The sequence below is a fragment of the Camelus bactrianus genome, chromosome 18 (assembly GCF_048773025.1).
Source record: "Camelus bactrianus isolate YW-2024 breed Bactrian camel chromosome 18, ASM4877302v1, whole genome shotgun sequence".
Classification (NCBI taxonomy): domain Eukaryota; kingdom Metazoa; phylum Chordata; class Mammalia; order Artiodactyla; family Camelidae; genus Camelus; species Camelus bactrianus.
The window spans coordinates 15,286,837-15,299,242 of NC_133556.1; the positions used below are offsets into that span (position 1 = coordinate 15,286,837).

Below are 12,406 nucleotides of genomic sequence, written 5' to 3' on the forward strand. Positions count from 1 at the left end.
CAGACAGCATCTTTGGGGAAATCACCTGATGGAGGGGACAGTAGCTGCTTCTGGCTGGCCAGCCAGCCTTCTTTCTTTCCTTCCTTCCTTCCTTCCTTCTTTCCTTCCTTCCTTCCTTCCTTCCTTCCTTCCTTCCTTCCTTCCTTCCTTCCTTCCTTCCTTCCTTCCTTCCTTCCTTCCTTCCTTCCGATTATGGCATGCTGACCTCCTCTGGAGTTTTGGGGGCTGACGCCTCATCCTTGGCTTCAAAGATGGGCCTCTGACCTAGGCCGGGCCAATCCGTGTTTTCCATCACCCATGCCTCCCTGCCATGGTGAGCCCCAGTGATCAGTTAAGGAAGGGCACGTGACCCAAGCCAGGTGAGGAGACTTAATTCCGGGACGATGGTTGAAATTATTGGCAAATGGAAGTTCTTTTACCTGGGATTGCTGGGCAGAGCTTCCAGAAGCTCCCATGTGGACAAAGTGTGAATGGGAGATGGACAAGAGAGGGAGAAACAGGGCAGGGAGATGGAGGGAGACACAAAAGCCTGGTGATGTCGTTTGTGAACCTGGATCCAATAACATGGGTAACTAGCAACCCCTGACCTTTTTAGCGGCAGAAGCTAAGAAATTCCTTTTTTGCTTAACAGATTGAATTCAGTTTTCACTGTTCACATGCACACACACACAGGCACACGCACACGCACACATACATGCACACAAGAATCCTGAGCAACCTAGGGGAGGTCAGGCTAAATCAGAAATGATTGCTGTCTTTCAGGACCTCACAGCTCTGAGGTGGGGCGGTGCAGACTCCTCACAGAGACCTCTGAGGTGAGGCAGCCTCTCTGGGAGGGTGTTGAGTGGTGAGGACCCAGACTTTGAATTTAGACACGCTTGGTTTTGTTCTTGGCCTTGTACTAGCTGTGTGACCTTGGGTGGCTTACTCAATCTCTCGGGGCCTCAGTTTCCTAATCTAACCTGGAAATGGGGAGAACAGAGCTGTGAGTATTCCACGAGATCAGGCAAGGGAAGCCCCAGTACCGTGCCTGAATCGGGGGGGGGGGGCGAAACCAATCCTCAAGCCAGGTTCTTGCCTCCATTAAGTTGGCTTTTAAATTACTCTGTTATCCCAAAGTAATTGAAAGAGAGTTCTGGAATGTAAGTGGCTGTGAGGATTTAAAGCAAGACTTCTTCCTCTTTTCTAAGAGGTAACTGTCCTGCTGAGGGAGGGAGGGAACGAAGGCTGAATTCTTACTGGGTGTGACTGGGAAGACTTCCTGGGATGGAATGGGGTGACTGCAAGGCCTTAAGAAGGGGGAGTGGAGGATGCTGTGGGGCCCTGCCCAGATCCCACCTCCCACCGCCAGGGCTGAAGGATGCATCCCCCAGGGGCCGGGGTTGCTGGTGGCTGACAGCTCACAGCTGAGCCCCCCAACTTGTGACCGTCCTTAGCTCTGCACCTCGCTAGCCCATGCCCAGTGACGTGTTATAATACAGGTGTGTAAAGGCCCAGTGCCCCTACTCAACTCGGGACAACTACACAACTCTGCCTGTGGAGCTGGCAGAGGCTTTTATGGGACAGCACCGAGGCCCAACGTCCCCCCTGCTCAGTCCTGGCTTCCTGCCCGCCTTTCCCATCAGAGCACGCCCCAGGAGTTTCCAACTCAGAGTCTGCTTCTTGGGAACCCAATTGGTGACAGTTGACATCCTTTCATCAGGCAGGGATGGAGAGGGCAGGCACCAGGCTGTGGGCACAGAAGCCTGGAGGGTGGCTCAGGAGATGCTGGAGGGAAGAAGAGTAGCAAGGAGGAGGCTAAACTCAGACACATTCTGGCTTCGCTCTGGAGGTGATGGCAGGGGAGGGGGCATGACAAAGGCAGGCACGGAGCATCTCTTCTTTTCAGAAGCTGACTAGAGGTGGATGATGGGCACAGAGGGCAAGGGAGAGCAGGAGGCGAGGCTGCAGTGAGCAAGCCCACAGGGCCTTGTTAACAGGGAACAAGAGAGAGAGATCACAGTCAGCACGAGTGACCCCGGGCCTGAGGATCCCCCAGGACGCAGGCAGAGGTGCTGGCGGGATGTGCACGGAGCAAGAGAGGACCCGCCGGAAGGGCCCAGGGGAAGAGTGAGAACAGACACGGTGAAACCCAGATGGGATCTGCTCAGAGGCCACCAACTGGCCCGGCTGGCCCAAGACATGTGTTGTTTGGCTCACGTGGGCTTTTAAAATATGGTAGGATTGGTCACCCACATCTACAAATGTGGAGATATCACATCTACAACCAGATTTCTGACTTTTTGGAAGACCTGGCACCTGGGCTGGGGCTCCTGCTGCCCCATCCCACCTGGAGCAGAGAGGATGATCTGCTCAAGCATCTGCTCTGGGGTCTATTTTGAAGGGACAACTCAGAGCCCTGGATGGGCAGGGGCCCGGGTCTTTTCTGGCTCTTATATCTTCTTGTTCTATAACTTCTGGGCTCCAACTGTAGCCTCCCGGGTCAGGGCTGCAGCTAACATGTAAGACGTCTGCACGTGAAACGCAGAAGTGCCCCTCTGGGAGCGCACACTGCCAGGAATGCCCCTCCTCTGCAAGGATGCAGTCCTGCCAGGGCCAGCGAGCCCAGTGCAGGCTGGTTTCAGTCCTGACTTCAGTTTCAGGCTGGTGTCTCTGTGCAAGGTACGACCTGCCTGTCTGTCCCAGGAAACCCTGTCCCATGTGGCCATGACTGCCCCCACCTGAGGCCCCAGGCTCTGAAGGTCCTCCTCCCCCCGACACTGCCCCGGGAGGCGGTACTCACAGATCCCATGGTAGATGCCCGGCTCTGGCGTAGTGACTTCAGGGACAAGGGGCCTGTATGACAGCTCTACCTCCGGGATCTGCACACAGATTGGGGGACAAGCAGAGGGCAAGGGGGTGATTTCAGTGATACCCACACAGCTGCCCAGCCATTTTTCTGGCTACTGCTGCCCACCCAGTGCCCCAGGTAAGTCCCGAGCCTTTTCTTGGGTTTCCTGCCTTTGTGGGAACCCTGTGACTAGAAACATGGGTAGGCCTGGAAACCCTTGTGTGTCTGAGTCCTTGCCAGAAGCTCTTACCAGTAATGGACACTACCAGCTCAGGTGATTAGATTTTCTGGAATAGGGAAGGACTCTGTCTTGTTTATCTAGTGAGCTAGTGGAAGGAGGGAGGGAGACAGAGCAGGAGGGAGGGATGGAGGGAAGGAGGAAGAATTCAACCCTGGGGCCTGTGCATCTGCATTTTGAAAGCTCCCCAGGTGATTCCCATGGGCAGGCAAATAAAGAACCATTGGTCTATAGACAGAGTTTGCCGCCACACCTTACTTCTCGGGTCTCTGTGTAAACTTTTCTTGCTAGATTTCTGCACCGTAAGTCAGGGCGCAAGTGCCTTTACTGTTTCACAGACAGGAAAGCTGAGATGCAAAAAGAAGTGATGTCGCTTGTCTGGATCTTAGAGTTTTAGTGGGGATGGTGTTTCATTGGGTACCTAAGGATATCCTGATAACCCCTCAGTCCAGCCCCTAGGGACAGCCCCTCCAGGCCTCTGCCCGGCTACAGGGAGGACGGTGAGAAAGGCAGTTTGCCTGAAGTAACCCCTGACTCTGAGCAGCCTCAGGCCGTAGGGGATGCTGCTGCCCTGGAGTCCACGTGCCTTCTCTTGCCTTCTTGGGCACCCTGCCCTCCCTGATCCTCCTAGCACGCCCCCTGGTGGATGCACTGACCCTGACACCTAGGCGGGCATGCAGCTCCAGCCCAGCCCTGCTCTGGGTGTGACATGGCCTCCCTGAGCTCAAGTTCCTCATCTTTAAGGCAGAGAGAGTGATCCCTCCCTGCCCCTCAGAGGACTAGATCTGACCAGAGTCCCTGAGCAGGGATTTCCCTGTTCGGAAAATGCTGGGCAAATGGAAGGCCTCAAAGCCATCTCCCAAATGGAGGCCCACGCAGAGAAGCCAGACAGCAGACATGTTTCGTGGCCCGCAGAAGGTTTGAAAACATTTTGAATTAGTGGCCAACATTTTTTTAATGGGGAGATTTTACATAAAAATGTAGATTTCCGGCTTTATTTGAAAAAAATCAGGATTACCATCAACAATGAACTAGCTTGTCTGAGGGGAGTGGCAGCTGCTTTCCTGGAAGGGGGAGAGGGCCTCACCCCTCCCCCACCTCCCCTGGTGCTCTACGGGCCCCTGCCCGTGAACATGCTGGGACTGACTCGCCATGGTGTAGCACCGCCTCAGTCGTGACCTTCCCATGGCCGAACCTGCTGTCCTTTGGTTCCTGGCTGTTCCCACCCTTCTCCCCCACTCTCTCTAACCATCTCCTCTTTTCTCCTGGGGACCCTGCAGTCTCTTTGCCTTAAGTACTGGTCTTTGACTTGGGCTGATCCTTGCCCTGAAAGTCCTCTTTCATTTTTTTAAAAAAATATTTTATTTTTATTGGTTTTGTTTGTTTTGGAGAGGAGGTAACTAAGTTTATTTATTTACTTATTTACTTATTTATTTTAACAGAGGTACTGGGGATTGAACCCAGGACCTTGTGTATGCTAGGCATGTACTCCGCCGCTGAGGTACACCCTCCCCGCTCCTCTTTCATTTTTGATAATTTGCCCATTAAAAGCACAAGTTTTGGAGTCCTGCATTTAAGTTCTAGCCTTGTTGCTCCCCCACTGTGTGCCACTGGGCAAGTTCTTGAGCCTGTGTGAGCCTTGGTTTCTTAAACGGGGCTATTAATTGTCTTTATCCTGACGGTTGCCAGGAGGGTTAAACACGATGGCACGGTGCTCCACTGCTGGACCATGGTTTATGTGTCCAAGAAATGATTGCCTGGATTATCATTACTTTAATTCTCAGTCTACCTGTTAAAAGTATTTCGAGCCCTTCCATCAAAAACTACAGTGAGTGATCAAAACAAAACCCAAAGCAAAAATTCCCCTGAGACTGCCAACCTCTAAATTACAGAGATGACACAGAACTGATTTCCCCTAGCTTTGATTAAAATTTGAAGACTTTCTTCACTTCGGTTAGAAGAAAAAAAATAATAATTAGAGGATGAAATATGACATACAGAACAAAAAATGATGCATAAAAATGGGAAATGTCAAAAACAGGAGCACCAGCAGCTTAAAGGATATCCATCTTCATTCCTCCCGCGTTATTCTGAGTCAGGAGAAGAAATCTGTCTGGGAGCGCCCCCTCCCTCCAGTCCTACCCGGTCATCAGCCCACAAGCCGGCCTGTGTGTAGGGCCTCTCCTCCCCCTGGCCGTCGGCCGTGCTGGGTCTCCTCAGCGCCTCCTCGCACTGCAGGCCGCACAGGCTCTCCGCGTCCAAGTCAAATGTCTCATCAGAACAGAAGATGGCCTCGAGAATGTCCTCGTCGGTCGTGAATAAGATTGTGTCTCCAAAGTGCTCTGGAGCTGAAAGGGGCACCGGGAAGACAGGAGAGTCAGCTCACCCCAAATCCCAATGATGTTCCGAGCAGGAACCTAAACCATCGACCTTTGGGCCGTGACAACCTAAACCGCTAACCGGTCTGGATTTGTGTCACCGAGCCTTATTATTCTCTGTGCATTTGCAAATGGAATCCACGGACTGTAAGAACCACATTGATCTAATGAAGGGATCTAATCTAATGAGCATCACTGGGATCCATCATGAAGTAAGGGGAGTTTGTCAGGCGTGGGAGGCACTGTAGCTGATGCTGTTGGTGTCCCACCCAGATCCCTGCTGATCCAAGGAGGGGGCCTTGCCTGGAAGGCTGTGGGAGTTACGCCCCCAACCAGGGGAGCCTGCAGGTTCCAAAGCCTTGCTGCTTTGTGCAGGACAGACCCAGTAATTTCTGCTCCAGAGACCCCTTGGGATCAGGCTGGGGCTGGGCTTCCCCTGAACCAATATCTTCCCCGAGCTTCTCTCCCTTCTATATCCTGCACCCTCCCTACCCTACAGGTTCTTTCTGTCACTGGCGAGCCACCAGGTTTAGCTTTTCCTTAGAGCCTCAGCAAGTAGCAGGCAGGGGCTTCGAGAGCATTCTTACAGACATACTGTACCTCCCGTCAGGGTTCCCGAGGCCTTGGCGATTTCTCCCTGGAAGATGCACTGCGCATCTAACAGCATCGTGATGTCCTTCACGCCGCGGAAGGAATGTATCCGCGATTTATTGTAGTTCCAAATCCTGATCAGGGCGACCTGGCAAGGGTGCATGAAGTCCATGGAGATGGAGTGGGACTTGCCCAGCGTGAAGGGGGCCAACCAGACGTGCATGTCGTCCTGGGTCCTGTTCACCCCGTCGATGAGGTTGGTGACCACACGGGGATCTTTCCCATAGGCTGGTAAGATATTGATGTCCGGGGGGTCGGCTTGAATGTTCGCAATTCGCACCGGCTCGCCCTTGGAACTGAATATTTCTATTCCGTTAAGGCCAACATAGTGCCTGTCCCCCCACGTAGACTTGATGTCAATGACCAAGTGCTGTCCATAAGGCAAGACGGGGATTTTAAAGTCACCCCCATCATCTGGCTTCAGGGAGCTGTGGTCCTGCCCTATCATGGACTCCAGCTTCTCCTCCTTCCAAGGGGGCGGCTGGTCACTGTGCCGGCTGCTCTTCTGCTGCTGCAGGAACTCGTCCAGGATGTCCCCCTGGAACTCCATGTTGGAGATGCGCCCCCGGTGGGAACGGTCAAAGGCGGTGAGGGAGTTCCACGACTCGTGGAGTGTGTGTTCCTGCTCGCTGCGCCACCGGGGCCGTGGCGGTGTCCGGGTGGAGCAGGCATTTTCTGGAAGGAAGAACACAGGAGGGAGTGAAGCCCCATTAGTCGTGCATGTGGAAGCGGGGACCCTTAGAGATTGTCTCATCCAGTGGCTTTCAGCTGGGTGGGGTCACCCTCGGGGGGACAGTCTAGAAACCCGTGGGTGGTTTGATGCTCTTGGCTGGCTCAGTGCCCGTTGGCCCTATTGGCTTGAAGGGTGGGACCAGGGTTGCTACTGTCCTGCCCTGCACAGGGTGGTCCTGCGCAGAGCATGGTCTCCTGTCTCAGGCACCATTCAGGTTGGTAAAAAAAAAAAGTCATTTACGGTTACCTGAATCTGGAACCTGGTTGTTTTACAAAGAGCAAAGTATTTTTCTATATACTTTGCATTTTCTCAGAAAAGCAACTACCATGCAAATTCAGAAACACTCTTGCTGTGTTAGAACCTTTGCCGGAAGTCATTCTCCACTTCACAAACTCACAAGACTCAGGGCCACGCTGCTGCCTGTGGCATCTGAGTCAGCAGCCCCAGGGTCTGCTCCTGAGGCTGTCACAGTCATGTGACCCTGTTGGGGGTTTCAAAGGCTACCGAATGGCAGGTGGAAGGCTTCTGAAAGAATGTTAAATGGAAAAAAAATGCCAGAGTTGCCATTTTCGATGCGGCATTTCCTAGTGTGGGCAGCGTGTCCCCACGTGTGAATATCATCGTTTTTGGGTGGTGAAGAGGAAAGACTTTTATTTTCTTCTTTGACACCTTACCTTCGAAGTCCTCTACGTGTATTATTTTTATAATCAGGGGGAAATTCTATTAAAAAAACCCAAACCACCTAGGTATCTCACAAGGTAAAAAATTCACTTCTACACGTGGCTAAATTGGTTCCAAGAGCTGAAGCTGCGCCCGGAGCATATGGCGAAGATGGGGCTGGCCCTCAGGAGGGTAGCTCTGAAGGCCCTGCTCTCTTCCTTGTAGAATATAAAAGCTCAGCGTGTGCCTCAAGCAGCCGCCGGTCCTCACAGCCACGCCATGGCTAACTGCCATCTAAGGGTGTCATTCTGGAAAAACAGCAGCTGATGACACTGACATTCTGTTTTTCCTCCTTTCATATCGTACTGCACCCTGCACTCCATTTTCTGCCTGTCTCCTAGGGGGCCTGGTTCCATCAATTATCTCCTCTCTCCAGAATCTTCAATCACTCCTTCCCCACTGGCATCTTCCCTGCTCTCCGCCTGCAGACATGCATAAATCTCTCCCACCTGCAAGAAAAAGGAAGCCGGCCTGATCCTGCGGCTCCCTCCAATCGCAGTCCTACTTCCTCCCTCCTCTCAGTGCAGACACTGCATCCTCCTCACCACCACCCTCCCTCAGCCCCCTGCAACCTGGCTCCTTGGCGTAGAGTCGTTGTTTTGCCCACCCAAACTCCATCTCCTCTTCTCCTAGGAACAAAATCCTGATTTTCCCTTTGAGGATTCCCCCCTGCAACCCTGCCGCCACCTTCAGGCCATGCAGATTAGGCCAGTGCTGACAGCATCCTTCCAAGCTGAGCCCATGAAAGGAACTACGGGGAGAGGGGCTCTCTTTAAACTGGCACTGCTGAGCTGGCAGGATGGAGGGGTGGAGCTGTCAGTGGCCATTTGCTACACTCTGCAGGGTAGAGCCTGCCTGAGAATGAAGCCAACATGGGGAGCGGGAGCCGAGAGATGGAGAGAGTGTCCTGATGACATCATTCGGGCCCCTGGATCCAGCCATGCCTGAAGTCAAACCCCTGGTAGTTTTCTGTTCCTTGCATCCATAAGAGTCCTAGAATTCCCACAACTCTTCACTGAAATGATTTTCTCTGAGTCCAAAATGATTCCGAGTCCACAATCCTTTCTCAGTCCTCATTCCATGCTTGACGTCCCAGGCAAAGCTCTTCCATCTGGCAGTCCCTCCTCCACCAGCTGAGGAGGCATGGTTACCTTCCTGCTTCTCCACTTCCCCATCGACAGCTCCTCCCTTTGTATCACAGCACTGCACCCCCCACCCCTGCCCCCGCCCCGCTCCTCCCCATACTCTAAGTCTGGTTGTGCTGGAAGGCCTCAGCTCCATCCAGTCCTTTCTCAATACTCCTCTCTCATCTGGCTACTGGCTCCCAGGCAGGCATTGCTCACTGTCATAAACCAAGCTCCAGCTTCTCTCCCTGGGGCACCATCTCCCAATTCCAGTGACCCCTTGGAAGGTGTGTCCACTCTATCACTTCAAACTCTTAAGGGCCAAAAATGGAGTTTTGTCATCAGCCCCTCTAACTGGCATTATCTCTACTATGCTGAGAGTAAAGAAAATCTAACTCTTCACTATGCCCCGCAGCCCTGAGTGTGGCTCCTGTTGACTTCTCCAGCCTCACCTCACACCCTCCTTTCCATGATCATCCAGCTCCAGCCACGCCAGCCATTCTGTTATGGACACCACCGGTCTCTTCTTTCTTCAGGATCTTTGCCCCTACTGCGCCTTCTGCCAGGAATGCTCCTCCCCCACAGCCCCACTTAGCTGGCTCTTCTTGACACCCTCCTTCTAGGAGAGGCCGTCTCTGCCCTGTTCCCTGCTGCATCCCAGGGCCTGGCACAGAATCTGGTGCCTGGAGGTGCTCGATAATCATCTGCCAGTAAAGGGACGGGTGGTTGGCACCACCATCACGTACCCTCTCTGCTCCCGCACCACCTGTCAGTTCTCCCACATCTGTCCTCTCCCCTCCCCTCCTTTTCATCTGTCATTAACAAGACCCCAGGAGTTCCTCCCATCCTTTCCTCCAGGCGTGAGGCTAAACATCTGGCAGAAGGAACTTCCCATATGGATCGTCATGAGCTCAGTTTGTGATTTAATTTCCACCAGCTGAAATGAATGGACCAGGTTAGCCTGCAAGGGCACCAAGGAGAAAGACCAAAAGCCATGTGTCAGGGACTCAGGCTGTGCTTCTGTGCCTGGGTGTGCAAGAAAGGCAGGGCTTTGCTTTCATCCTGCATCTGCTTTCTGACCCATTCTCCCGAGGAGGTACACACTGGGTTTTAAGAGCAGAGGGGTGCAGACTTTGTCCTGGACCTTTCAGATGTGACAGCAGCCTGGGGCCAGCGCTTCCCTCTGTCGGCCGCAGAACACACAACTCATCAGTCCTTGGGAGTCGGACAGCTGCTGGGATCAGGGCTTTGTCCTGTCTGTCACGATTCCTGCCCACAAATATGAATGGACAACAGAAAGCTACTTCTTTAGTCTGCAGTCAGTACAGTCTGGGAGGGACCAATGATATGAGATAACAGGATTGAAGATTCAAAACTACGCCTGGAGTGGTGGAGATTAATATGAGCTGCAAAATTCTGAACTTCAGTTTATAAAAATCACTGACACCACCACGAGGCAGGCACTAATTGCGACTAAAATGGGGAGTGAAAAAGCACGTGGTGAGACGCACACAGCCGTGTTTACTCTAGGTGCGCTGCCCTTCGGCCACTGCTGACTGGACAAGGAGTGGACACCTGACCCAAGCCGGCCAGTCAGCTTCTCCCCTGAGGCTTTGGAATTGGTTTCTAGAGATGGAGCCGGGAAATTGTGTCACTTTTGGACTGTGAGTCCATTTCCTGCAATGTGCACAGAGCTGAGAAAGCCGATCTCATGAGGAAGAGTGAGGGAAGGTGGACCTGCAGAGAAGCAGAGGCAGGGCCCAGCAGTCCTGGAAGAGTCAGGGAGACGCTTCCGCGGTGCCTGCTGGCTTTCTGGTTCCTCCTTCCAATCCCATGGGATGCTATACTTCCTGACTTTGGGGACCCAAACTTTGTCCTGGAGCATTCTCCAAATAAAACCCCCTTTATTGCTTAAACTGGGCCAGTGCGATTTTATACACCTGTAGGTAACTGACCCCATGATGAATACACTTCCAAAATGCAGATGTCATTACAGCAAGGTACTTTGTTGGAAAAAGGATTTCCGGGTTCTGTCTTATGGTGACAACATGATTCTAGTCCCAGGGAAGAACTTGGGCACTTGTTCATTCTACAAGCACTGTTGGAGGGCTTGGCCCGAACCTTTCCTGAAGGGCATGGCTGTGGGATTTGGCTCTAAGTAATGGGTAATTTAAAATTTCTAAGCAACTTTCCTTTTTAGCACGACCAGCTTAACAAGCATTAAATCTCAAGGGCTCAGTTCTTAACGTGTGTTGAGCCAAGCAGTGAAATGCCTGGAAAGAAATTAAAATGAGACAAAGTCTTTTGCATGTGGACAAGTTAGAAAAATGCCCATCACCTTATAACTGCTAGAGGTGCTCTGGGTTTGTGTACCAGGAAGGCTTGACATTGCCCCACTCTCCCCAGACAGGTGGATGATGCTGCTGCGGGGACAGGGCAGCTTAGGGGAGTAGTTTGCAGCCTGGAGGCTGGAGCAGGATTGCCTGGGTTCAAATCTTGCTCTAACCCTTATTGGCTGTGTGACCTGAAGAAAGTCACTCAAACTTCACATTTTCTTTTCTTTTCTTATTGTGTAACTTTCAGGTGTACGGCATTGTAGTTCAACATCCGTGTGCACTACAAAGTGATCATCACCATAAGTCTAGTTCCCACCCATCACCATACAGTTGACCCATTTCTTTCACCCATTTCTCCCATACCCCATCTACCTTCCCCTCCAGTAACCACTAATCTGCTCTCTGTATCTATGAATTTCTTTCTGTTTTATTTTCTTTGTTTTATTAGACTTCATGTATGAGTGAAGTCATTGGTATTTTTCTTTTTCTCTCTGACTTATCTCACTTAGCGTAATACCTGCAAGGTTCACTCGTGTTTTTGCAAATGGCAGGACTTTATTCCTTTTCATGGCTGAGTAGTATTCCATTGTACAGGTAGCATTCCATGTGTGTATACATACACCACATCTTCTTTCTTCACTCATTAGTGGACACTTAGGTTGTTTTCCTATCTTGTCTCTTGTAAATAATGCTGCAGTGAACATTGAAGTGCATATATCTTTTCCAAATTAGTGTTTTTGTGCTCTTTAGATAAATACCCAGAAGTGTCATACCTGGGTCATATATAGTAGTTCTAGTCTTCATATTTTGAGGAATCTCCATACTGTTTTCCATAGTGGCTGCATGAATGTACAACCCCACCAATAGTGTTCTCTTTTCTCTACATCCTCTCCAACACTTGTTATTTTCAGTCTTGTTGATAGTAGCCATTCTAACAGATGTGAGGTGATATCTCATTGTGGTTTTGGTTTGCATTTTCCTGATAGTGACATTGCACATCTTTTCATGTGCATGTTTGCCATCTGTGTGTCTTCTTTGGCAAGGTACCTATTCAGATCTCCTGTCCATTTTTAAATGTGGTTGTTTGGTAATTTGTCATTGATTTGGATAAATTCTTCATATATTTTGGATATTAACTCCTTATATATGATTTGCAAATATCTTCTCCCATTCAGTAGATTGCCTTTTCATTTTGATGACGGTTCCCTTTACTGTACAGAGGCTTTTCAGTTTGATGTAATCCTATTTATTTAGTTTTGCTTTTGTTTCCCTTCCCTTTGGAGTTAGGTCCACAAAAACATTGCTAAGGCTGATGTCAGTGAGATTACTGCCTGTATTTTCTTCTAGAAATTGTATGGTTTCAGGTCTTATAGTCAGAAGTCTTTAATCCATTTTG

The 12,406-nt window shown here is 51.0% G+C and overlaps 1 protein-coding gene across 8 annotated transcripts in view; it reads right to left on the reverse strand.

The window, feature by feature from the left end:
• KATNIP (katanin interacting protein) overlaps window positions 1-12,406 on the reverse strand; it is a 174,042-nt gene that overhangs the window by 21,695 nt on the left and 139,941 nt on the right. For all 8 annotated transcript variants that reach the window (XM_045521107.2, XM_045521110.2, XM_045521112.2 and 5 more), the window contains 3 exons: window positions 6,047-6,772; window positions 5,211-5,416; window positions 2,783-2,861 (listed from right to left, as the gene is read on the reverse strand). In XM_045521107.2, the coding sequence (XP_045377063.2) occupies window positions 2,783-2,861; window positions 5,211-5,416; window positions 6,047-6,772 (1,011 nt within the window). The remainder of the gene's footprint in view (window positions 1-2,782; window positions 2,862-5,210; window positions 5,417-6,046; window positions 6,773-12,406) is intronic.